At 43.3% G+C, this 26,266-nt stretch overlaps 2 protein-coding genes across 21 annotated transcripts in view; one reads left to right on the forward strand and one right to left on the reverse strand.

Annotated features, from left to right (window-relative positions):
* ZSCAN30 (zinc finger and SCAN domain containing 30) overlaps positions 1 to 20,540 on the forward strand; it is a 33,741-nt gene extending 13,201 nt beyond the window's left edge. For 2 of the 6 annotated variants that reach the window (XM_086372763.1, XM_086372764.1), the window contains exon 4: positions 6,505 to 9,697. In XM_086372763.1, coding sequence (XP_086228889.1) covers positions 6,505 to 7,436 — 932 coding nt within the window. In that variant the 3' untranslated portion in view covers positions 7,437 to 9,697. Of the gene's footprint in view, positions 1 to 26; positions 9,698 to 10,224 lie in introns of those variants that run through there. The other 4 variants (XM_086372765.1, XM_086372768.1, XM_086372766.1 and 1 more) reach the window with 4 other exon arrangements.
* Positions 4,860 to 18,246, reverse strand: ZNF397 (zinc finger protein 397). Of its 15 annotated transcripts, none has more exons than XR_015153748.1 (5): positions 17,833 to 18,246; positions 17,423 to 17,564; positions 16,863 to 16,881; positions 16,102 to 16,167; positions 11,211 to 14,930 (listed from the first exon to the last, which is right to left on the reverse strand). XR_015153748.1 is itself a non-coding variant. In XM_086372760.1 (4 exons), the coding sequence occupies exons 1-4, from the start codon at positions 18,244 to 18,246 to the stop codon at positions 9,865 to 9,867; spliced, it is 684 nt and encodes a 227-aa protein (XP_086228886.1). In that variant the 3' UTR covers positions 4,860 to 9,864. The 15 variants fall into 15 exon arrangements, 11 of the variants coding, with proteins under 11 accessions (XP_086228886.1, XP_086228885.1, XP_086228883.1 ...); XR_015153746.1 differs by having other exon boundaries at positions 17,755 to 18,246; XM_086372760.1 differs by lacking the exons at positions 11,211 to 14,930; positions 16,102 to 16,167; positions 16,863 to 16,881 and adding exons at positions 4,860 to 9,905; positions 10,205 to 10,291.
* Positions 20,541 to 26,266: the final 5,726 nt, after the last annotated feature.

Here is a 26,266-nt window from a genome sequence, read left to right on the forward strand (position 1 = left end):
AATATTCTTCCTTTGGCTCTGCCTAGAATCTGAAATTCCAACATAATTTCTAATTCTGGGTTAAGAGTTAAGGTCTCAGCACTTCCCAGATGGTCCAGTGGTTAAGAATTCGTCTGCCAATGCTGAGGACACGGGTTCCATCCCTGGTCAGGGAAGATCCCACCTGCCTCAACTAAACCAGTCCACCACAACTACTGAAGCCCACGCTCCACCACACGAGGAGCACCCCAGTAAGAAGCCTGTGCACTGCAGCTAGAGAGTAGCTGCCTCTCACCGCAAGTAGAGAAAGCCCACATACAACAGCGAAGACCCAGCATAAGAAAAAAAAACTAAAATTAATTAAAAAAATAAAAAAAGAAACTTAGAAAAAATTAAGGTCTCTAATAGAATTTTCTAATAATACCCATAATATTCAAAGACCAGTATTCTGTTTTTTTAATATTATGGTCCTACTGTCAAGGCAATTCCTAAGATGAAGACGAATAATGTATCAGTAAGAGAAATTACATGGTAGCTTGAACAGGGGAAGTTTAGCATTAAGAATTATTAACTATGACAGGGGATTAATTACTAACTAGTTTTTAAAATCCCCATTAAGTATACAGAAATAACACATGTAGGAGTCTCTGGGATTGAGGTAGATCACCCCAGAAAGGAACCAGTCTGCAAGAGGGTGCCACATCCTCTCCCTCCCCTGGCAGAGCTGAGGTCCAGACCTTGTTGAAAAGGGCACAGCTGTGGCCCGCTGAAATGTTCCCAGAAGTGCTTGCTGGCAGACTTGCTGGGAAACTGCTCTTTGGGGTTTGAGGACAGCCATTCATGGGTGGGGGGAGAGTGTTGTGTTCTAGGGGGCAGAATTCCCTGAGAAGCCACCTTTTTGAGTGCCAGGAGCCCCCCATGGGGAGGTGCCATGACACGGAACTTGCTGGAAAGCCATGCTGAGGGATGGTGCCCTGCACCTTGCAGGGAAACAAAGAGAGCACACCAGAACCAGGAAGGGAAGACCCTTCCTCCTCCAGTGTCTGTTTGGCCCCCCTACTGTTAAAGTTCACATCGTGTCAGTCGGCCAGGGAGAAGTGTGTCACAGGCAGGGCATCGAAGGGTGGGTTTGAAGCTGACCAGGGGGCTTTATGTTATTGGCAAAGTCATCCCTATGGGCAGCACATACATCAGGCTTATTAACTTGTTTTCATGAACAAGTTTGTTACACCCACCTACCCTTCCGATTTCATTTTTACCAAACAATCTTATTAAGTTCCCATGAAACTTAGCTATAATAAAAAAGTACATTAGTCTAGTCTGGTCTGTGTGACAGTTACATTACTCATTCATTCTTATTGTGGTTTTCCTGCTCAGTTTCATGAGCTTGGCTAATGAGAGTTGACCCCAAGAGGTAAATCTATTCATTGTATGATGATAAAGTTAGGTTTATGAGGCCACAAGGTCAAGGGCTAGCTCTCAGATTTTGGCAGTTCACCAAAGGAACTCATGCATCTGTACATTGAGACCTCCTGAGAAACTCCCTTCCAGCTCTCCTGACACATCATTTGCCAAGTGAACCATCTTCTGCATCCAGTAGGAGCTACATTCAAGTGGACTTTAACAATCATTTCCTCGAGTCCTCTGCCTTAAAGTAGGTAAATATCTAAATCAGTTAGAGTAGATTATTCCTTTTTTAAGGTCTTAAGGAATGAGAGTGTCCTGTAATTTTTTAAGTCATTCTTGTTTTTTTCATTCTGATATTTGTTGTGGGCTGAATTATGTCCCCCTGCCCCCAATTTCTGTGTTGAAGCCTTAGCCTCCAGTACCTCAGAATATAACTGTGTTTGAGATAGAGCCTTTGAAGAAGTAAATAAGTTAACATGGGATTGTTAGGGTGATCTCTAATCCAATATGACGGTGTCCTTGTAAGAAGAGGAGATTGGGACATAACACAAATTGAGGGACAACCATATAAGGACACAGTGGAAAGAAAGCCACTGCAAGCCACAGAGAGGTAGACCTGGAGGGGGAAAAAAACCTGTCAACACATTGATTTTGGACTTCCAACCTCCAGAACTGTGAGAAAGTAAATTTCTGTTGTTTAAGCCATCCAGTGTATGGTATTGTGTTACGGCAAGCAGACCAGCCAGCTACAACAATCTTAAACTTCTTTTCTGGGTCGATATGAACTACTTCCAACTTTAATTCCATTTTATTTTATTTGTTCAGCAGAGTCCTCATAAAACACAACCTATTCTTGAAGGCAGTGAGTACACCGCCCTTTAACTTTGTTTTAACTAAGCATCTCACTGCCTCTGACTCTCTGTTCCATCTCTGGTCATTCCCCTGGACATGCTTCAGGTTCTCCACATTCATTTGAACTACAGGGATAAAAAAATAAAATACTCTAATAAAGATCTGACTAGTTTATAAGGTAGATTCACACCCCTCTTACGTGTTGCACTTTGCATCTTTTTATTGTTCACTCTTTCACAGTGGTATTACATTTTTGACTCAGTCCAGCCTTCCTCATCCTCCGTTTATGCCTGGTCCCTAAGAATATGGCCTTGAATGGCCTTTACTGGATTCCTGATGAATCTCGTTATGCTGATCTCTTTCTTAGTCATGAGGGTTTCACCTCCACTTCTGAAGGATTAATGTGGATCATTTCACATCTTTTACCTAGGTCCTGAGGTTTAAATCATTGGAGGAATCCACTCTGACTGGATTGTAAGAGCCATCACGTAATTTTTACAGCCTTACACCCTCGTTACATAATATATAATATAATTTTCCTGTAGCTTCTTCACTAGCCTAATAGTATGTCTTGCAAGAAGAGAAGTCTGTGTTGGAGATTTGAGTGCAGGTGTTTTGCTGAGAACATGCTCTTCAGGAGAACTCTGGATGGAGTGAGAGAGGGAGGGTTAGGAAGGGGCAAGATCAAGAAACCTAGCCTTGGCTTAATCCATGTGGTGGGGCTTTGCAGGGATCCCCCTGGAGCATAATTGTACTGCTGAGTTGTCGCTTCTTGAGTTGGGGTGGAGGGTGGTGAGGGTGGAGTAATTTCCTAGGCCGGGTGGCTTTAATCTGCCAGGGAAAGTCTCCAGAGAAGGGGACAGCTGTAGGTCATTAGGAGCCAACAGTTGCAGCAGCTGAGGGAAGGAGGCACCATACTGGTGAAGGTGATTTGGGTGGGCAGTGGAGCATCATCTTTATAGTGTTACCCTGTGCAATTAAGGCTGAGTCCCTAGGTAAGAGGATTTTAGACCATACAGGGTATTGAAAAGGTAGGGAAGTAGTGGGGTGGGGTGAAAGTGAAAGTGAAGTCACTCAGTCGTGTCCAACTCTTTGCGACCCCGTGGACTGTAGCCTACCAGGCTCCTCCCTCCATGGGATTCTCCAGGCAAGAGTACTGGAGTGGGTTGCCATTTCCTTCTCCAGGGGATCTTCCCGACCCAGGGATTGAACCTGGGTCTCCTGCATTCCAGGCAGACGTTTTAACCTCTGAGCCACCAGGGGATGTTATATAGAAGAGCTTTTCTATAGGGAAACCTATGGCTTATTTCTCTTCCAGAGTGTCTCCTATAATCTGTACTCTGCCCTCCAGCCTCTGGACTTTGGGCTTGGTTGTGAATTATCATTCATTCTTGGGAGATAGTAATTAGATTATTTGGCTTATTTTTGTACAAATATTTCTAAATACTCAAGTAGTCATTTGTTATTCTACGTTCAATCTTAAATTGCCATAAATTATTCTAGTTAACTGTTTATCCTAATATTTTTATATAATAAACATATATAGTTGAAAGAATAAAAGTCGATATTTTCCTGATCTATACATCTAAGGTCAGGATTTTGTACTGGTCTCATGATTTGACTTCATGTAATTACAGAATTTGAAGAGGTATTTTCAGTTCAGTTCAGTTCACTCAGTCGTGTCTGACTCTTTGCAACCCCATGAACTTCAGCAAGCGAGGCCTCCCTGTCCATCACCAACTTCCAGAGTTTACTCAAGCTCATGTCCATTGAGTCAGTGATGCCATCCAACCATCTCATCCTCTGTCACCTTCTCCTTCCGCCTTCAGTCTTTCCCAGGACCAGGGTCTTTTCAAATGAGTCAACTCTTCACATCAGGTGGCCAAAGTATTGGAGTTTCAGCTTCAACATCAGTCCTTCCAATGAATATTCAGGACTGATTTCCTTTAGGATGGACTGGTTGGATCGCCTTGCAGTCCAAGGGACTCTCAAGAGTCCTCTCCAAAACCACAGTTCAAAAGCATCAATTCTTTGGTGCTCAGCTTTCTTTATAGTCCAACTCTCACATCCATACATGACTGCTGGAAAATCCATAGCCTTGACTAGACAGACCTTTGTTGGCAAAGTAATATTTCTGCTTTTTAATATGCTGTCTAGGTTGGTTATAACTTTCCTTCCAAGGAGTAAGAGATATTTTAAATCCTGTAAATTATGTAACTGTTCTAATGTTCACAACCCTAATTTTGTCCCTACAAAATTTTATTGCCACTTTATAATCTAATAATTTGATCTATTTACTACTTTCAGAAAATTTCTCATTGGGTTGTTACTTCTCTGACTTTAACCAAGTTGGTGCTTATTATTCTTCAGCCCTTTTTATATATTATGCTTTTATTTATAATTTTTCCCTTTTCAAACAAGCACAGGCTTGATTAAGTTTCTGTCTAAGATCCAAGAACAGTGTGAATTTGAGTGTTCCATCCTAATCTAAGAGGCAGTGTCATCCATCTGTGATTTCTGGTAAGGAGTGAGGGAAAGAGAAGCTGGATAGCCCTCTGCTTTGGTCAGGTAATCATTGTGAGACTTTATTGTTGTGTTTGAAGTATCATGAACTACAAGAATATCAGAAAAGGTATTTATTTTCATATAAAAACATGCTTTTTTACAAAAATAAAACAAAAATGTTAAAAAAAATTTTTTTTCCCCTCAGTGCCATGCCATTATAGCCATGCTTCCTTCCAATAAGAAAGGCAGATGACATGGAGGGAAAACTGTAAACCTTGATGTGAAGCATCTTTGGTTGAATCCTAACTCTACCAATTGTTTATTCTGTGACCTTACATCGGTGAAATTCGGTGGTGGGTCAGTGATAAAGAACCTGCCTGCCAAGAAGGAGACCTAGGTTCCATCCTTGGGTCAGGAAGATCCCCTGGAGAAGGAAATGGCAACCCGCTCCAATAATCCCATGGACAGAGGAGCCTTAGCGGGCTACAGTCCATGGGGTCGCAAAGAGTCAGACAAGACTTAATAACTAAACAACAGCAACAAGAGATATCATTGATATAGCCTCTCTGAGTCTTCATTTCCTAATCTGTAGAATGTGTATAAGTTTAGAGGACTTTGAGGAGGTAGAAAGTAACTTAACAGTTTTTCAGATTTTCTCCATGCAAAATAATTCAAGTTACCTTAGCCATCATTTAGTAGCCTCCTGTTTTGAGTTACGAGAAATCTAGAAATGAGAGGGGCATGTTGTGTGAGAGCTGAAGGTTTGGCACCAAGCAGTCATATCTGCCTCTCCTTTCCAACCTTCTTTGACCATTTATCAATAAAAAAGTGAACATGGAAGACTCCCACCAGACCCTGAATGAGTCAGGAATTCACAAGATTCCTTTTATTATGCTCTGCATATCGTATTCTATTTGCTTGTAATTATTTGATCAACTAAGAACTTACCAGAATCTGCCATTTACCTTTGCACCCCCTGTGTGTGTGCGTGCTAAGTTGATTCAGTCGTGTCTGACTCTTTGGGACTCTAGGGACTGTGGCCCTCAGTCCATGGGATTCTTCAGGCATGAATACTGGAGTGGGTTGCCGTGTCTTCCTCCAGGAGATCTTCCCAACCCAGAGATTGAACACACGTCTCCTGCATTGGCTGGTGGGTTCTTTACCACTAGCACCACCTGGGAAGCCCTTGTACCGCCTACCTCTGTTCAGTTCTAAACCTTGAAGTGTTTTCCAATTGTATCTTCTGCTCTCCTGTTTTTCTAGAAGGACTAGATTCAAGACTCAGACATCTTTCTTTAGCCTACTTGTTCCTAGTTGTTCCTCTTTTCCTTTCCCTCATTACCTAAAAACACACCTTCTCCTCTAACCCAGGACTGTCTCCCAGCTTCCTGCTCTCTCACTGCTACCCCTGTTTACCACCATCTCCTTTAGCTAATGTCTTTCACTGTTCACTATCTCTCCTTTCCCAGGCTGACTCTCATTCTAGTCTATATTACTGTCTGGGGACGGGCACCTCTCACTACCCCAAGTCACTTCTCTCTCTCTCTTTTTTTTTTAACCATTTTTATTTTTTATTTAATAAATAAAACTGAAACCAAGTCACTTCTCTTAATTGTAGATTTGGAAGCTAATTTTTAATAGTTTTCCTTCTAATAGGTAAATACCTATTTTACTTGATTTCTTTTCTATTCTCACTATAGTAAGTTTTTTCTTCCAGCATGGGGAGCAAATGACACTTGCATATTCTATTCACATTTTTAGATGGCAAGCTGGTGGCTGACAGAGTATTGACAGCAAAGCAAGAAATTATTGAATGTGTTGCATCAGCAACCACAATACCTCCAAGACGACTCCCTGGGGAAACTCCTTCAGGACAGATACTTGAAGAAGCTTTAGGAGGTCTGGACAATTTTGAGAAGCTGAAAGGCAGTGCGTCTGGGAACAAACTGAGTCAGTTCCCTTCCCAGGAAACACATTTTAGACTGGCCAGCTTCACCAAGAAAATCGCCACAGAAAAGAATTTCCTGGAATGTAATGGAAGTATAGGAAGCCTCAGCCTGAACTCAAACTCTATAACACAACCGAGAATTCTTTCTGGGGGTAAGCTCTATGAGTGCTTGGACTGCGGGAAAGCCTTTTGCCAGAGCTCCAAGCTGATTAGACATCAGAGAATTCATACTGGAGAGAGACCTTATGCATGTCAAGATTGTAGCAAAGCCTTTAGTCTGAGATCAGACCTTGTTCGACATTGGAGAATTCATAGTGGTGAAAAACCCTATGGATGTTGTGAATGTGGAAAAGCCTTCAGGGGCAGCTCAGAGCTCATCCGGCATCAGAGAATTCACACTGGAGAGAAGCCTTATGGATGTGGTGAATGTGGGAGAGCTTTCAGCCGGAGCTCAGCCCTTACCCAGCATAAGAAAATTCACACTGGAGACAAAGGCTATGAATGTACTGAATGTGGTAAGGCTTTCAGTAGAAGCTCTATCCTTATTGAACATCAGCGAATTCACACTGGAGAGAAACCTTATGAATGTAATGCATGTGGAAAATCCTTCAATCAAAGCTCAGCCCTCACCCAGCATCAGAGGATCCACACTGGGGAAAAGCCTTATGAATGCAGTGAATGTAGGAAGACCTTTAGGCATAGATCAGGCCTCATGCAGCATCAGAGAACTCACACCAGAGTGTAACTCTTTGGGTAAGAGTTGTACAATTGTGAAATGCTAGGAATTCACTTTGGGGGTGAGACTCCACAGAAGATAAAGGTTTTCTGAGAGCAGAATTCTTGTCCTTCCAGTGCCATGAACTGTTGTAAGAGTAGATCCACAGAAGGATATTTGTTGAAGTGTTGAATGGGTACCTTCACAGTAAATCTGGGGTTAGGGAAGAGATCCTGAGAGAGCTCCTTATAAGATGCCTAGGAGGTGATGCCTCTAATGGCAAGGATCCCTGCCCAGGCAAGAGCATTTGTATTTGGCAGGTGAAGGCACATGCCAAATTATCCAGTTCTCTGAAATGTTGTGTTGTGAGGTTGTGAAACGTTGAATTATGCCCTGGATCAGTTTAGTAGTATCTGGGGAATGGTGACTCATTCTCCTCCCACGTCAGTTCTCTCCTCAGCTCTGGCCTTCCTGCTGAGGTCTGCTTGTTTAGTTAGCGCCTGGTATGTGCCATTCATCAGGGGCAGACATGGCCACTGCATCTTGAGTTAAGGGCTAGTAAGTTTTATATATATATGCATGCGTGCATGGTCAGTTGCTTCAGTTATATCTGACTCTTTGCGACCCCAAATTCCTCTGTCCATGGGATTCTCCAGGCAAGAATACTGGAGTGGGTTGCTATTTCCTCCTCCAGAGGATCTTCCCGACCCAAAGATCTAACCTGCATCTCTTGGAGCTTCTGCATTGCAGGCGGATTCTTTACCACTGAGCCACCACGGAAGCCCTTACATATATATGCATATTCAGAAATATATATACACATATTCATATATGTGAGTATATGTATATGTGTGGTGTGTATGTATGATTCTGTTGAAATGCATGGATGGCAAGGGATACCTAACCTGGTCCATGAGTCACCAAAGGCTTCCTGGATGTGATGAAATCTCAGCTGAGACATAAAAGGTGGGTAGAGGTTAGCCAGAACAAAGCGAGAAGGAAGAGAATGTTACATGCAGAGGTTATCGCATGCTGCATGGCATGAAGAGAGGATCTGGAACCATCCCTTCTTCTGACACTTCTCTCTGGCAACAATTTGTTCTTGTGGCCCCTGGTTCAGAAGCCAGGAGAGGTGTTGGTTCCTCGCTTCCTATTTAATCACTGAGTTGGGTAGCCAATCCCAATCTCTTGAAGTACTCAGAGAATTAGTGTGATGGGAGACTTGGCTGTGATGCATGAAAAAGACATGTTTGTACATCTAGGAAGGAGTACATATTGGATGCTAGAGGGACAATGTGGACTAGAGTGCTTGTGTCTCATGACCCTGGGGCCCAGAAATGAGAAGCTGACAGGAACATGGGAGTAGGAGGTCCTCCCAGGCTCCACTATGTCTCATTCCCTGCTTGCCCTCCTCTTCATCAGACTCACAGATGCTAAGCTACTTGAGGGCAATGAGTATTTGTTGAATTACCCTCTCAGATGCCTCAAAACTCAACTTTTCTAATTTTTGTCAGTTTTAATTAACTCACCAGTAATTGTTGAGGGCAGTTAATACCTAAGAGAAAGTCTGAGTCCTCTTCTAGGGTACCCCAGTTTCCCTTCCTGATGCTGTCACTTCTGAAGAAGACATGGTGATCAGAGCTGTTGTGGGTAACAGGGGAGGTGGGATTGGGGGAACAGCCTTTGTGTCCAGAGGCCGTAGGATCACTAGTGAGGTCAATCAGATATCTAAAAAGATTTTTCAGATGGATAGAGTTGCCTTTTCCTGTAGGTGACAATCAAATGATTTCATGTTTTTAATACCATTGAATATCTTTTCCTGATTGTGAACTATAAATGTTGATAGTATAGAAAATAAGAAAGTATAAATCACCCAGGATCCCATCATCCATAGAAACACTGTTAACATTTTAGAGTACTTTCTATTCATTTTTTTAACCCATCAACCCTAATATATATAATATACACACATATATTTTTTCTTGGTAATAATCTTGTCTGGTGAATCATTCTTAGTAACTGATTTTTAACATTTATACTTTTGAATATATACTTCAACTGTTCATTAAAAAATTTTTGGTAGTTGATTTACAATATTGTAAATTTCTGCTGTACAGCAGTGATTCAGTTATATATCTATATATTCTTTAACATACTCGTTTCCATTATGATTTATCTCAGGACATTGAATATAGTTCCTTGTACTATACAGTAGGACCTTGTTGTTATACTTCAGCTATTTAGTATGAGAATGTAATGCAAGATGTCTTGTAATAAAATTTGAGTTTTGAGTTTTGCTTTGAAATTGATCACTCAGTAATAAGCACAGTAAGACAAGTGGAGACATGTTGGGGAAACAGGGGAAGGAGCTGTGGAAGGCTGGGAGCTGGTGATCTCAGCTTGATTCCATGGCCAAAATGTGTCTGAGATGCTAGCTAGTCCCTGGGGATGCAGTTCATCAGGTGAAGCCACAAAATTGAGGGGCCATCTGGGGCTGAACTGTGGTTGAAAGAACATGGGAATCAGAGCAAGTCCCCTCTGAACACACATGCCCTGCATCCACCAGAATCCGGACACTTCCCCACCCGTCTTGAGAGCAAGAGTCTGGGAGAATGCCCCAGCTTTCCCCTCTCCTCTCAGCAGGTCCTTAATACAATCACACATGAAGGAAAACCCCATGACCCTCTAGATCTGCCATCGTTCGTGCCTGCCAAGGAGACAGCTGTGAATGATAGTTACTGAGCAGCGGTGTCTGGTTCTGGCCCATCAGAAAGCAGGGGGTGGGTCTGTCTACTCACCCTCCCTCTTGACTTTGCAGAAATGCTCTCCAGATGAGTTCCTTCTGCACGGAAATGACTGGCAAGTCTCCCTGCTCTGAAGATTCACTTCAAGGGGCAAAAGAAGCAATGCTGTTCACAGGGGAGTTAAGACCAAGGTCAGACGTGTTTAAATTTCTAATTCTCTCATCTAGACAGTGTTAACTAGCCTGTGGACGTGAGGGAGAAGTAGAAAACTGGTATTAAGCACTGTGCCTACATTCCACATCTTTTAAAATCCAAGAATTTGTGCAGGATCCGTTTAGGGTAAACAGTGGACTGCCTCTCCACCCCAAGAAATGAGGGATCTGAGCAGAAAAGAAACAGATGGGTTACTTTTCCTCCAGCAATTCTGGTGAAGGAAAAAACAATTACCTTTGGCATCTACCTTATTTGGTGCCCATTCCCCACCCCCCCCACCTCCACCCCCACCCCCATCTCATAAACATAAGACTGTTGAAGCTTTAACTCTTAAAGAGATCACCTACTTCAGCTCCTTTGGACTGAGGGTCCAGAGTTATGTGACTTGCTTGTGGTGCAGAATTCATGGAAAAGCACCACTGAGAACAGAAGTCTTCTTGTCAAGGCTATTGTTCTTCACAAAAATTTATAATTTGCAGGCTTTTTTGTACACTAGCGAGGTGAATACATCTGCACTGTCATTTACCAGTGAGGAAGTCACAGATAGTTAATGAGTTAACTGACCTCCTGGGACTCAGAAGGGACAAAGATGCTATAGAAAGCACGTGCTTTTCTTGGTGTTTTTCAACTATCCTAGGCTTCCATTCCCTTTTAAACCTTTTGTTCCTCTAACTTTAGAAGTTTGAGATATTTATTGTAGGAAACGTTGGAAGACACAAGCACAAGAAAAAAAATTAAATCACCTATAATCTTATTACTCAGATGTAACCAGTATGCAAATCAATTTTTATATATTTCCAGTATTTTTAATGCATATATTTTTAAATGAATCATACTGTATGCAGTCTTGTGTTTTTACTTAAGATATGCTTTGTCATTTATTATTAATCAGCATCACTTTTTAAAACAACTTTGTATACATTCATGATGGTTTCTGAAGCATACATTTCCAGGTAGAATTTTAACAAAAGGCAACGTTTAAGGCTTTCGGTGTTGATTGCCAGACAGCGTCTATTCACACCTCACCAGCAGCATCAGAGTCCCAATTTCCCTGAATCTTTGTCATGTTTTATGAGGGGGGAAGAATTGCCACCTCAACTCTTGCTTTAATATACGTCTTTAATTCTAGCAAGGCTAACATTTATTGTCTGTTGGCATTTATACTTTTGTGACTTGCCTATTTAAGTACTATTTCTTCTACTGGGACCTTTTCATGGGGAGATGGTACAGAGAAGTGGCTCCATGGACATGTTCTGGATTCCTACTACCTGGGTTTCCAGTCTGACCTCACCACTCTATAGCCACATGATCTTGAGTAAGCCATGACCCTAAGCCTTCATTCATCTCATCTCTAAAATATGGGCTGTCTGAGAAATAACACATCTATACAAAGCCTTTGCACGTACCTATTATGTTTCTTACCAATATACATTAAGAACTCTATGAAGAGTATCTGCCTTTTGTAATGTATGTTGTAGCAATTCCTACTTAGCATTTGTTCTACCAGTTTCAGTTTGATTGGGTCTGCCTCTGTGGAAGAGGAACAGGAGTTGAATGGCTTTACCATGCTATTCTGTTACATGTAACTGATCATTTTTTACATTCTGTTTCCAAGCCTGAGCTGTAGCCCTCCCACCGTTCTTGTTGGTTAGTACAAGCTCATGCCCCAGTAGGAGCATTACGTCTCTATCCTCATGAAAACCCTTCTCTTTCCTATGTACAGGACACAAGATTCCCAAAGGTTTGTATCTTTGGTTAAGGTGTGTGACGTGCTAAGTCACATCAGTTGTGTCCGACTCTGTGACCCTATGGACTGTAGCCCACCAGGCTCTACTGTCCATGGGCTGCTCCAGGCAGTTCTGGAGTGGGTTGTCATGCCGTCCTTCAGGGTCTTCCCTGACCCGGGGACTGAATCTGCAGCTGTCTCCTGCACTAGCAGGCACGTTCTCTACCACTAGTACCACCTGGGAGGTGTGTTATACCTCCAACCTATCAGAAGCTTTAAGCGACATGTCTTCCTGTTGCTGACTAAACTCTGTACCCTTCTGCATTGCACTGAGGAGCACCTGTCTGAGGAGACATTTCCTGCTGGATCCCTCAAAAGAGGGCAGTCTCTGGATGGACCATGACTGGTACTGTTACTTCCCTTTAGTGTGGTCTTTGACAAACTTCCCAAGACTGATACTTCTGATAAAAAGATGGAACTGAACACGTGAGGTGCTTGGAGAAGAAAAAGCGACCCAGCAATGGACAAATATTTTTTAGCACCTGAGGCGGGTGTGCGCACTGTTGTGGAGGCACAGCCCCAGAGACAACAGGGCAGCATGGCAGCTTCTGACCCAGAGCCTTGGGAACTAGAAGCTGAGGTCTGACCAAAGAACCAAAGGAGTCCTTACACCTGCAAGGGAGAGAGCCGAAACTCTAGGACTCTGCTAGACTGGGCTCTTTCTGGCCCCCCTGCCCTCCCCCACATGGAAGGTCTAGCCTCCAGGATGGACAAGGTAACGACCTATTAACCCTTACCCTGGGATCACACAAACCAAGACAAAGCTCCTTACCGCCCTGTGTTCCAAAGACTCCAGGTTTTGTTTATTGACAGACTTTTCCACTGGTTCAGGTTTTAACTACAGGCACTGTAGTAAACAAGACTGGCTACACCCATGTTTCTTTTATAGTCAGGAGGACTATATACTTCTTTTATACTTCAGAAGGAACTCAACAGCCATGCTCTACGTAACACAGCCTTTTCCTTTCTCAGATGTGCCAGACTTTCTTCCTGGTGGCCTACCTCCCTGGCTAACTCCCACTCATCCTTCAGGTAATTTTTCTCAGAGGCCTTCCCTGATCCAAGGTTGGGTCAGGTACTCCTTAACGTCACACAAGCACTGATGGAACCAGTATCACTGCCTGTTTGCCTTGTTCATGAAACTGCAGAGACGGGCTTACTGTCCACCGTACCCCTTGTGCCTGATAGCAGCCACTCAAAAAATAACTGCTGGGATAACTTAATTTATATTTTCTCTTCAATGTCTCACTTTTGGCCTGCCCTGGGCTCAATAAGTCACTGATGAAACTGTTCCCCATGTCTTGCTGCCCTGCCACTGGTCTTAGTTGGTCAGTAAAACCTTTTGCATTCCTGAGAAAATATCCCTCATACTCTCCATGCCATGCCCCAAGTCTGACCCATGGATCATTAGATGCATTGACAAGAGTCTGGATTGCTGTGCTCTCTTTGTGACAGTCTCATGGAAAATGAGATTTAAATGTTATAATCCCATCTTCTGCATCTCCTGAGGATTCCTCATGTTAAGAGAAAAGCTGCCTGCTGTTCTGATTAGTCACAGGAAAAGCTTTCAGGGGACAATGTGCATGAGCACTGGGAAGTGCTGTAGTCAGATGACTTGAGACCTGGTACTTTATAACCACCTCTGTGGAGTTTTACTCCAAAGTAAATGAAACCCTTCTGACAAAGATAGAAGCCTGACTCAAATATTTACAGTATTCAATGTATTCACAAGTCACTTTACAGTGTGGACTCTCTGATGGCGCGTGAGGACTGATCTGTGCCTGAAGGCCTTGCCGCACTCACTACATATGTAAGCCTCTTCCCCGGAATGGATTCTCTGATGCTGCACAAGGGCTGAGCTCCTTTTGAAGGTTTTGCCGCATTCGTTACACTGATAAGGTTCCTCTCCACTGTGAATTCTTTGATGTCTGATGAGGTTTGAGCTCAGGCTGAAGGCTTTTCCACACTCATTACACTCATAGGGTTTCTCTCCACTATGTATTCTCTGATGGGTTATCAGCTCTGAGCTCTGCCTGAAAGCTTTTCCACACTCGTTACATTCGTAAGGCCTTTCTCCTGTATGAATTCGCTGGTGTCTGATAAGCTTTGAGCTTTGGCTAAAGGTTTTCCCACACTCATTACACTCATAGGGTTTCTCACCAGTGTGAATTCTTTGATGGATAATGAGATAGGAACTCTGACTGAATGCTTTGCCACACTCATTACATTTACAAGCTTTCTCACCAGTGTGGATTTTCCGATGTCTAATGAGGGCTGAGCTCTGGTTGAAGGCCTTCCCGCATTCGCTACATTCATAGGCTTTCTCACCGCTATGGATTCTCTGATGAATAATAAGATAGGACCTCAAACTAAAGGCCTTCCCACACTGGTTACATTTGTAGGGCTTTTCTCCAGTATGGATTCTCTGGTGTTGCGTTAGAGAAGAATGCTGTTTGAAGCTGTGCCCGCAGATGTCACACCTGTAAGGTCTCTCTTCTGTAGGAACTTTCTGATAGGTTACAGAGTTTGTGCTTAGAATCAAGTTTCTCTGGGGCTCAGGGTGGTCTCTGTTTGCTAGCAATTTGTGTGTGAAGATTACTGGACTAAAACTGGCCCTCTGGGAAGGGCATCTTCTCAATGTCTCCCCTGGAGCACTCCCTTGCTGCCACTCTAAACTGCTTTTGTGTTCACTGAATCCTCCAAATGAAGACTCCTGGGAAAGTCTCTGTGATTTCTCTCCTGAAATGTCCTTCTTTATTGCTGATTCATTATTCTCACAACCTGAAATGGTAATAACAAAACATAATGTTTTATTTCTCTAGTCACTTTCAATACTCCCTTTCTAGGTTAGAGAAAATAGATGCTCCTGCCTACAAAGATATAGCTGTCTGCATGCACCTTTTCTTTAACTGGTCAAGATAGGGTCCCTCCTCCATTCTAATACTAAGGCCTACGTCCACAGTTTGAAATTTATCCTTTCCTGCCTCCTCTGAGACTTCAGTAAATCAATTATCCACTATTTCATGCCTACTGTTTTGATCTTTCTCCGCTGACTCCTGTTCATCAGCACTTAAATAAATTCAAGTCTCTTCATCTTTTTAAATCAAGCTCCTTGCCTATACATCTCCCTCATGCAACCTCACTCCCACTGAGTAAAGCTTCTTCAAACAGCAGTCTGTACTGGTCCCCATTCTCTAATCTGCTGTCTGCCTTACCTATGCACCCTCCACCCTGCCCTCGTCAAAATCACCAACTTCATAGCTACTAAATCCAATGGCCACTTTCTGGATCTTCCTCAGCTGGCCTCTCTGTAGCACTAATACTGCAGACTACACCTTTCTTCCAGAGACACTCTCTTCTAAACACATTAGCCTGATTTCTATGGCTGTTCCTTCTCAGATTCAAGGTCAGTCACTTGAACACGAGTTCCCTAGAGTTCTGTTCTGAGCTCTCCCATGTCCTCAGTCCACCAACTACCTCCTCATTAGTCACTAGTTAGGCTACATATTAATATCTCCCCAGATCACCAATTCTAACCCAGTTCTCTTAAGCTCCAGACTCTCATATCCAACATGAGTTGGCCATGTTACTATAAATAACTGACAAACACCAAAATGTCCCGAACTAAATTAAATCATCAGATGTGTCTTTTCAGCTGTGATGTTCCCCATCTCTCACCCCATCCTGATTTATTCCCTGTGGCCACGTGGATCCAACTGTCTCTAACCAGACTCTGCACTGCCTTTCTCAAATCCATTCTCCTCTCTGCAACTGAGTCTTAAAACACAGATCTGATCATGTCACTCCCTTGTCTAAAACCCTTCAGCTGAACCCCACTGCACTGTACAAACCAGTTAGGATGACAGACACATTTTCACAACCTGTGTGCCAATTTCCCCTCTAGTTTCTCTCTCTTACCCAGGAATTCTCTCTTCAATTTAAATGGAATTACCTGAAATTTCCAGAACGGGTTGTCTTCTCTCATCTTTGGGACTTTGTGGCCCTTGCTTATTTGACACTGTAATGTGGGAAACATGGATTTGACCTCACCCCCAGTTCCTGGCAGAGAGCTTTGAAAACCCCTGCAGTTTCATCTGTGGTGGAGAGGAGAGGATACTGGAGCTTATGCTAATGAGTTGACTCTTAGAGGGCAGGGAGGGCTGGTTCCCAAAGATTTTCCAGTTTGACCGGAGGGTCAGAACTTTCAGTCCCACCCTGAATGCGAGAGAGAGGGGCTGGAGATTGAGTTAATTACACGAATGGCCAATGATGTAATTAATCATGCCTAACAAAACCTCCATAACACATTAAATAAAAGGGTTCAGAGAGCTTCAGGGACAGTTGTGCATCCTGAACTCCAGAAAGAGAAGCTCCTGTGCTCAGGCCCCTTCTGGACCTTGCCCTGTGGGCCTCTTCATCTGGGTGGTCATCAGTATCCTTACAATGAACAGGAAACGGTGAAGAAGGTGTTTCCTGAGTTCTGGGAGCCATTACAGCAAATTATGAAACCTCAGGATGCAGTTGTGGAACCTCCAATCTGCAGCCAAACTGGACAGAAGTGTGGGTAATCTGGGGACTCACTACATGTGAGACTAGTATCTGACGGAGGGCAGGGGAAGGGGCAGTTTCCTGGGACTGAAACCTTAACCTGTGGGGTCTGTACTGGTTCTGGGTAGTTAGTGTCAGAAGAGCTTAACAGGAGGGAAGACTCACATATCCACTGTCAGAAGTGCTGTGAACAGAGAAACAGTTTTTCCCTTTAGTGCGGAAGCTCCTGCTCCCACTTATTTACCCAGCTTACCTCTACTCACGGCTCCCGTCTTAGCTGAGATGTCTCTCCTTCCAGGAAGTACTTAGTGAACCTCTAAAATTGACGTGGGTGTCTTTATATGTAGTAGGACCCAGTAGCTACATTTATTCTATAATTTACTACCTGGGACTGTATTATAATTGCCTTTGTGCTTGCCAACCACCCCATTTAGACCCAAACATTCCTGAAAACAGAGAACCACTGCCCACCACAATACAACATGTATTAGCACCCTATTAAGTCATGTAATGAAGCAATAAATGAATAAAGGACAGGCAAACTGACACAAGGAGGGCTAACTGCAATTCACCAGGACCGCTGAAAACAAAGCTGCAGAAGTGAGCACCTCCTTTCTAGAATAATAAAGATGAGGTTCACCTGGAGTGTGCTGTAAAATGTAGCTAATTCCCTATCCTTGAGACCAGAGGCCTGATAAGTTTCCAGATGAGTTTCTATTTCTTACCACTCTTGGGGGAAAGGCAAGGTTCCCAGGGTTTCAGCTGTTTCTTTAAAGGCTGGCGTTGAATATGTGTAAACTCCTGGGCTGCTCCAAGACAGGTCAAATCCTTCCAAGGCATTGGTGGTCCCTGTGGAGTAGCTGGGACCTGAAATCAGTAAAATATGGTTAGCTCTGTGAGAAAATCCCTAGGGAAAATGCTTAGTAAAAATCTCTCAGGGGTTAACAAAGACATCTCCCGGGATGAGGGATAGGGACAAAAGAACTATGAAAGACAGAGATGGGTATGGCCCTAGTAGTCACTTCAGGGTTATGGTTCAGTGGACATAAATTCTCACCCCATTCTTATGATGATGCCACATGCTCGAGTCTGTACATTCCTTTTCCCATAACATATCACATCTCCCTGTTCCCACCTGCTGCCCGGGATCATCAAATTCCCTCTCCAGATCCTCCAACAGAGTCACAGCTTCCTCGCCATTCTTTGGACTATGCTGCTGAACCCAGATCTGCAGCTCCTCTGGCAGGATACTCAGGAACTGCTCCAGCACCAGCAGCTCCAGGATCTGCTCCTTCGTGTGCAACTCAGGCCTGAGCCACTGATAGCAAAGCTCCTGGAGTCGGCCCAGCGCTTCCCGGGGCCCCGGTGTCTCCTGGTAGCAGAACTTTCTGAACTGCTGGCGAAACAATTCTTGGCAGGATCGGGCACTCCCACTCTGCTTAAGTTTCTGACCCCAAGAACGGCTTTCTTCTACTTTCACCAGTATCAGCTCTTGTTCCTGAGAATTCTGAGGTACTGGGGTTGAAACTGCTCTGGATTCCACAGCCATTCTGGGTTGAAACAGCTTAGCGTGAAGCTCACTAAAACTGGATCCTGTACTTCAGAGTTTCTTTGGGTAATCTCTTCTTTCCTGAAGGATATAAAAGCACTGTTAACTTACAGCGATGAAAAAAAACCTCTAAGAACTTGTAATAATAAAGATCAGTCACTGGAATAACATATGGAGTGGGGTCAGGGTGGAGACCGTAACTAATAAACAAGCGACAAAACTAAAAATCACTCACCTCATTCAATGTCTCTCATTCTGTAGAATTCCTACCACATTTATACTATGAGGAATTATTTTAGAGACAAAAGAAAGCAGCATTAACTTGAATCATATATTGGGAAATGTACTCTTCAATTCTCTTTCAATCCTGTTTGCATCAGGGAGAACAGCCTGTCTTTAACATCATCTGTAAAACTTGCAAAATTCTCTTTAAAATATAGGCTTCAGATTTCCATGGGTAACCGTATCTAGCTAGGATTTGATACGCTTTTTAAAAATTTATTTTAGTTACCTTTTACTTATGGCAAATTATGGTGCTTTTCATCTAAGGTAGTAATAAAACATTTCAAAAAATTCATATTAAACATGAGTTGAGTTTAATGAAAACATCGTTGGACATTTGCCATTTGATCAAATTTAGTATCTGATGCACTTCCTCAACAAACACTGAGGCACTTATTATGGGCTCTGTCCTGAGCCAGGTTTTGGGATACAAAGGTTTTTACTCCTGAATAAGAGTCTACCCAGGAATTAACCAAGAAGTATTTGTTAAATGCTTACCACGTGCTCAAAAACACGTCAGATACTATGAGACACAAAAGCAAAACCGTTAATCTAAACTCTCAAAATGTTTAGAACTCATAGGGGAGTAAACATTTAAAAAAGTGAAATATGGCAACTAATAATTTGTGTTTTAAATTTCATGATCTGATTTTTGGATGGGAGAATTTCGATGGAACAGTATGCCCTTGAATAGTTCGGACAGATCAGTACAATTTAACCCTTACCTAACCTACAGTTAACTTTAGAGAACAGACTACTTAGCCTACAAATCTGTAGTTTATTTACCAGTCCCGTCGCACTAGCCTTTCTATTCTTATACCTCGCTTAAATCTGATTTTTGGATGGGAGAATTTCGATGGAACAGTATGCCCTTGAATAGTTCGGACAGATCAGTACAATTTAACCCTTACCTAACCTACAGTTAACTTTAGAGAACAGACTACTTAGCCTACAAATCTGTAGTTTATTTACCAGTCCCGTCGCACTAGCCTTTCTATTCTTATACCTCGCTTAAATCGCAGTATCTTAAAAGTCACAGTGGAGGAGGAATAATTGCCCTTTCTGCCGGAGAGCAGAGGCTAGATTGCTGGCCTCCCCTGCGTCCCCAGGACACTCGGAGATGCCGCCACGACAAGGTGCCGAGACCCAGGGATGGACAGGCGAAGCAGCGGGAATCCTCCACCCCGCGCCTGCCGCCCGGGCCAAGCGCCCTCCCCACCCTCCCTCCGCCTAGAGTCCCACGTCCCTCACCGCGAAGCCTAGGAGCGGCCAGGGCGCGAGCCGCGGACCGGCAGCAGAGAGCCACAAAGACCGGAAGTACCCGCCCGCGGCCTTCCGCTCGCGCGTCCTCCAGAGCCTCCGTCCGCCCCGCCCCGTGCTCACAAACAGCCAATCAACGCGTGGACCTGGTCCTCCCACCGCCTTCCCGTGGTGGCCTCGGGATCCGAGGAACGTCGACGCCTGGTCAAGGATGCTCAAGCGGCGGGGGTCCCGGTGGGAAGTCGCCACTGTCCCAGGCACCGCTCACCGACTCGGTCACCTCCGTACTTGATGTCTTGTCACTCCCGAGTCATCTCACCTCCAATTTTTTAGAAAATAGAATTTTCCTGTAATTCCTGTGCATTTCCAGTACTGCCAACAGAAGTGAACGTGTGAATGAACTGAGCTGAACAAAAAGTAACAACCATTTTTGTGCTCTTCCCTGTGCGTATCGTGTGAGCCTTACAACTGCTTTGTGCGGTAGCTGTTTATGCCCACACTCTGCCCTGAGTCAGGGAACTGATGGCCAGAGACGCCGAAGTCGCCCTATTTCCAGGACAGGGGTCCCCGACTTGGCGCCTCTAATAAGGAATTTTTTCCATTTTTCACTGGTTTTAAGTCTTAGTGTTTAAGTTTTTCTTTGGCCATGCAGTAGATTAAAAAACGATGCCTCCTTGTTGATGTTTGGTAGAAACCAGCACAACACTGTAAAGCAGTTACCCTTCAATTAAAAATAAATTTTTAAAAAGATACCTAATGTTGATTTCATTTGCATTTCTTTTAAATTAGTGAGCTTGAGTTAATGTATTTTCCTCATGTGTACTGACCATTTATGTTTCTTCGAATAAATGGCTTTTCCCATTTTTAAAACTGAGGTGTTGCTATTTTTTTCTATTTGTGAGAGAAGGGTATCAACTCATTTGTCACAAATATTTCCCCTTTTATTTGTATTTGTTTTGTAAATGTTAGTACAAGGTGGTACATGGAGAGAAACAACTCTTTTGTGAGCTAAGATGAAACACATATTTGAAGAAAAAATACTCATTAGCTTTCAGAGTAGGCAATGGCACCCCACTCCAGTACTCTTGCCGGAAAATTCCATGGACGGAGGAGCCTGGTAGGCTGCAGTCCATGGGGTTGCTAGGAGTCGGACACGACTGAGCGACTTCACTTTCACTTTTCACTTCATGCATTGGAGAAGGAAATGGCAACCCACTCCAATGTTCTTGCCTGGAGAATCCCAGGGACGGGGAGCCTGGTGGGCTGCTGTCTATGGGGTTGCACAGAGTTGGACACGACTGAAGCGACTTAGCAGCAGCAGCAGCAGCAGCTTTCAGAGTGGCTCGCTAAATAATTCCTAATCATAGTGCACAGACTAGAACAATTTTACAAAGCAAAAGAACAAATAATACAACTTTATACTTCAGCTGTTACTGCCTAACAAACCACTCCAATACTTCGTGACTGAAATAGCAGGTGTTTTATTGCTCACAATTCTGTGGTTGGGACTGCAGACGGGGCTTAGCAGAGATGCTTTATGAGGTGTCAGCCCACGTAGCTTAATTGGGACTGGAAGGCCCAGGATGATGTCGCTCGCTTTGTTGTGGTCTTGGTGCTGCTGCCTTTTGGCTGGAGTCAGTTAAGTCTCCTCCATAAAGTTTCCTCCTAGTGGCCCGTCATTTGGGAGTTAGCCTAGACTTTCTTACCTGGTTGTAGGGAAGGAGCAAATTAGCCAAGATGGCAGTGATCAGGCTCTCTCGCCCCACGTTTTGTAAATAATAACTTTGCATGTTTATGTAACAGCTGAAATTGTTTGTAGCACTGCATGTGTGCATCATGCCTATATAAGCACCACCTGAAAAGCCCTTGGCATGCGTTACGGCTGTGTCCGCTGGGTTAACCGTGAGCGATTGCAACATGTCTGCTGCTGCCGTGCCAGTCAGGAGAGAATAAACCTATCTGCAGTTCCTACGACTCCTCGAATCTTCTTCCAGGTTCCCCGCTCTTGCCTTGCATACTGTGTGTTCAACAAACAGTGAGACAGGGGTCCTGGTTTCCAACAGTGTGAAGGAAGAAGGTAAGATGGTTGCTCTCTTAAGACCTAGGTCTGGAACTGATATTATATTACTTATGTATTCTGTTGGCAGGACTAGACTCATGGGAAGGCTCTTGAAATAGACTCTGCATTTTAAGAGGAAGAGTAGCTTGAACCTAGGAGAAAATATAGGCAGTTATCATTGCATTGTTACGCATACCTGAGAAGCCTACTATTTAGGAGGACAACTATTGAGAGAGAAGAAATACTCTTAGTTGCAGTGACAGAAAACCTTACTAAATGTCCTTAATGTTTAAGCCTTTTTATTACCTAACATAGCTAGGTATGTGGAGGTCAGGTCATCCACAGGGTTGGTTAATTCAATGGCTTGACAACATTGCAAGGACAAGGTCCCTTTCTTCTTTTTGCTCCTCCATGTTTAAGCATGTTGGCATGCTCTCCAGTCTGGCTTCCCTTATGGCCCTAAAGTGGTCTCTGTTCCAGATTATAGAAAACATCCAGGGGCAGGAAAAGGGGTCACCCTTATATTTTCTCTTTTTAAGACTAAGGAAAACCTTCCCCCCCACCAGCGGAATTTTGCTCATGTCACATTAGTTAAAATTGCTTTACCTGTCTATGCCTATCACTAACAAGGGAGTGAGGCCTCCAAGGTGAGTGTATACATGCTAAGTTGCTGAGTTGTGTCTGACTCTTTGTGACCCTATGGACTGTAGCCTACCAGGCTCCTCTGTCCATGGGATTCTCCAGGCAAGAATACTGGGGTGGGTTGCTATGCCCTCCTCCAGGGGATCTTCCTAACCCAGGGATAAAACCCATGTCCTTTATGTCTCTTGCATTGGCAGGCGGGTTCTTAACCACCAGCAACATCTGCAGCTTGAGCCCTCCAAAATAGGCTTAGTCAATTGAGATTCATGTCCTAGAGCTGAGGAAAGGCCTAGAGATACAGTCTGGGGAAGGTGAGTGAGACTAGGTTTATGTTACAAAACAGAAAAAGGGGACAGATAGATGAGTGATGAGTGCAACAAGAACATCTACTTCGGTAGATAATCTTATAATAAGTAATGGGCCTTTATTGGTAAGAAAGTGAGACCCTAGGAAAAAAAATTCAAATCCCTATCATTCCTTACAAGATGGCACAAACATTTAAAATAAAAACCAATGACTTAGTTGCAAGAGATGTAGGCTAAGGATTTATAAGAAATTCCCAGGACTTGTTTTAAATGCCCAGCGGGATGGCAACTGATCATTTTAAGAGATTTGGTTGACAATCTCCACTTACATGGTGTCTTAGTCAATTTTGCTGTAACAAAAATACCATAGACTCAGTGGCTTATAAACAACAAAAATGTACTTCTTACAGTTCTGGAGGTTGGAAAGTTATGGCCGCAGCATCATCAGATTCAGTGTCCTGTGAAGACCCACTTGTTCATAAACTGGTGATTGGTGAGTAAAGCTATTCATTCAATAAAGTCCAACTGCTTGAATTATGTGTCATTTAACAGTGCTATACCTCATGGTCTTCATCAAGTGAGGTAAACGACCACTCTTCAGTCATAAAGATGAAGAAAATGGCTTCTGATGCTTAAAGGAAAACAGATCATTCTTTCATTTAGCAAATAATTATTGAATATTATTATATGTGAAACACTGGTAAGACAAGTGAGAGATTCAAATGAAATAAAAGATAAGCTTCCTCACTTCACTTATAACTGTAACTCTTAGAGTATAAACTCAGTGAGGGCAGGGGTTTTGTTTTTCCATTGTTGTCTCATCAGTAATGACTAGTATAGAAATATGCAAGCGAGAATATTGGTGCTGGTTAAAGTTACTAAACAGGGATTTTTAAATTTGTTTAGGTGGTGTTCGGTTGAGGTGGCTCTAATGCCTTGGTAGCCTATATAGGCAAACTAAAACCTAAGCCAGAGTTTATTTTTGTAAATGCCTCAAGATTAAGAAACAAACTTAACTAATCACAGCCAGCCAACTAGGCTTTCTCAAATGAGGCCATCACTTAAGCTTAAGCATCAATTTCCATGAGTTGCTTCCACATCTGCTCTAAAGCTCCCAGCCATTTTCAGTTTGATGCTGCCTGATTTGCTTCGATGTTTGCACAAAGAAGGGCTTCCCTGAGAGCTCAGTTGGTAAAGAATCTGCCTGCAATGCAGGAGACCTTGAATTGATTCCTGGGTCAGTAAGATCCCCTTGAGAAAGGATAGGCTACCCACTCCAGTATTCTTGGGCTTCCCTCGTGGCTCAACTGGTAAAGAATCTGCCTGAAATGCAGGAGAACTGGGTTCAATCGCTGGCTTGGGAAGATCCCTTGGAAAAGGGAAAGGCTACCACTCCAGTATTCGGGCCTGGAGAATTCTATGGACTGTATAGTCCATGGGGTCGCAAAGAGTCAGACATGACTGAGCGACTTTCACTTCACTTGTTCAGCGAAACTCTTCAAAATTTTCATGAACCTCACTCAGTTTACCTTTTAACAATACCACAACTAGTGATAGTGATGGAAGGATTCAAGGACACATTCAGAGAGGAACATTTTGAATAATGTGCTTGGACTATTGAATCCAAGATTTATTTTAATCAAGTTTTGACAGGCACACAGACAGCAACCGTTGAAAGAAGAGTTTACTGCTCAGATACTCAGAGGATGGGAGGTGTCGCATCCCACAGGGGGCTACCTGGGGTCACTTACAGGGAGAAGTAGAGCTGGGACTAAACCTTGTTATAGTGCTGAGAAGCAGCCAGCTAGGTGGGGATGTCTCCTATTGAAAGTGGGAGTGGGAAACAGAACACAGAGTTGAAGCTTGTGATCGCAGAATTGGTGATAGATTTCCGAGTGCCTGATGGTGGAGGTGTTTGTTAAAACTTTGGGTTATTAGTGTGGCTCTATGACTCCAAGATGCCAAATCATTAATACAGAATATCCAGAATAATTGTTACACTACTAAATTCTATTACTGTTACTATTATATCACCAACTTAGCATTGCATTGAGTGTTTTTTAGAGACGGATATGGATTAACAGAACAAGACAGTGCTTATTTGTAGCACCCAAGACAGTAAACAAAAGCCTTATTTACTGAGTTGTTTCTCTTTGCCTCGATGTCAGAGCCCTTGCGGTTGCACATTCTTGCATTTACCATGCCCAGAACAGAGTTAAAGCCATAGACAGGCTCTTCCTGTTGTTTTATGTTTATTTCCCTTTATGAATTATTCACAAAGACAAATCTCATCCTAGCTCTTAATCCTGCCAGCCACTTCAGAAGGATCTTCCACCAGGATTCTGTTCTGCCTTAGGGGTGATTCAACAAAGAAAGATACATTCTAAGATTAGGAAAGAAAAAGTGCAATGACTTTATAAATGAATGGATTCAGTTCAGTTCAGTCGCTCAGTTGTGTCTGACTCTTTGTGACTGACATGGACTACAGCACACCAGGCCTCCCTGTCCATCACCCACTCCTGGAGTTTGCTCAAACTCATGTCCATTGACTCAGTGATGTCATCCAACCATCTTATCTTCCGTCGTCCCCTTCTCTTCCCACCTTCAATCTTTCCCAGTGTCAGGGTCTTTTCAAATGAGTCAGTTCTTCGCATTAGGGGGCCAAAGTATTGGAGTTTCAGCTTCAGCATCAGTCCTTCCAGTGAATATTCAGGACTGAATTCCTTTAGGATGGGCTGGTTTCATCTCCTTGAAGTCCAAGGGACCCTCAAGAGTCTTCTCCAACACCACAGTTCAAAAGCATCAATTCTTTGGTGCTCAGCTTTCTTTGTAGTCCAACTGTCACATCCATACATGACTACTGGAAAAACCACAGCTTTGACTAGATGGATCTTTGTTGGTAAAGTAAAGTCTCTGCTTTTTAATATGCTGTCTAGGTTGGTCATAACTTTTCTTCCAAGGAGCAAGAGTCTTTTAATTTCATGGCTACAGCCACCATCTGCAGTGATTTTGGAGCCCCCCAAAATTAAGTCTGTCACTGTTTCTCCATCTATTTGCCATGAAGTGATGGGACTGGATGTGATGATCTTAATTTTCTGAATGTTGAGTTTTAAGCCAACTTTTTCACTCTCCTTTTTCACTTTCATCAAGAAGCTCTTTAGTTCTTTTTCACTTTCTGCCATAAGGGTGGTGTCATCTGCATATCTGAGGTTATTGATATTTCTCCTGGCAATCTTGATTCCAGCTTGTGCTTCATCCAGTCCAGCATTTCTCATGATGTGACTTACCTGGTGGCTCAGATGGTAAAGCATCTGTCTACAATGCGAGAGACCTGGGTTTGATCCCTGGGTCAGGAAGATCCCCTGGAGAAGGAAATGGCAATCCACTCCAGTACTATTGCCTGGAAAATCCCATGGACAGAGGAGCCTGGTAGGCTACAGTCCATGGGGTTGTAAAGAGTCGGACATGACTG

The sequence above is a fragment of the Bos grunniens genome, chromosome 24 (genome assembly GCF_055505025.1).
Source record: "Bos grunniens cultivar Pamir isolate PY7600 chromosome 24, Bosgru_T2T1.0, whole genome shotgun sequence".
NCBI lineage: Eukaryota > Metazoa > Chordata > Mammalia > Artiodactyla > Bovidae > Bos > Bos grunniens.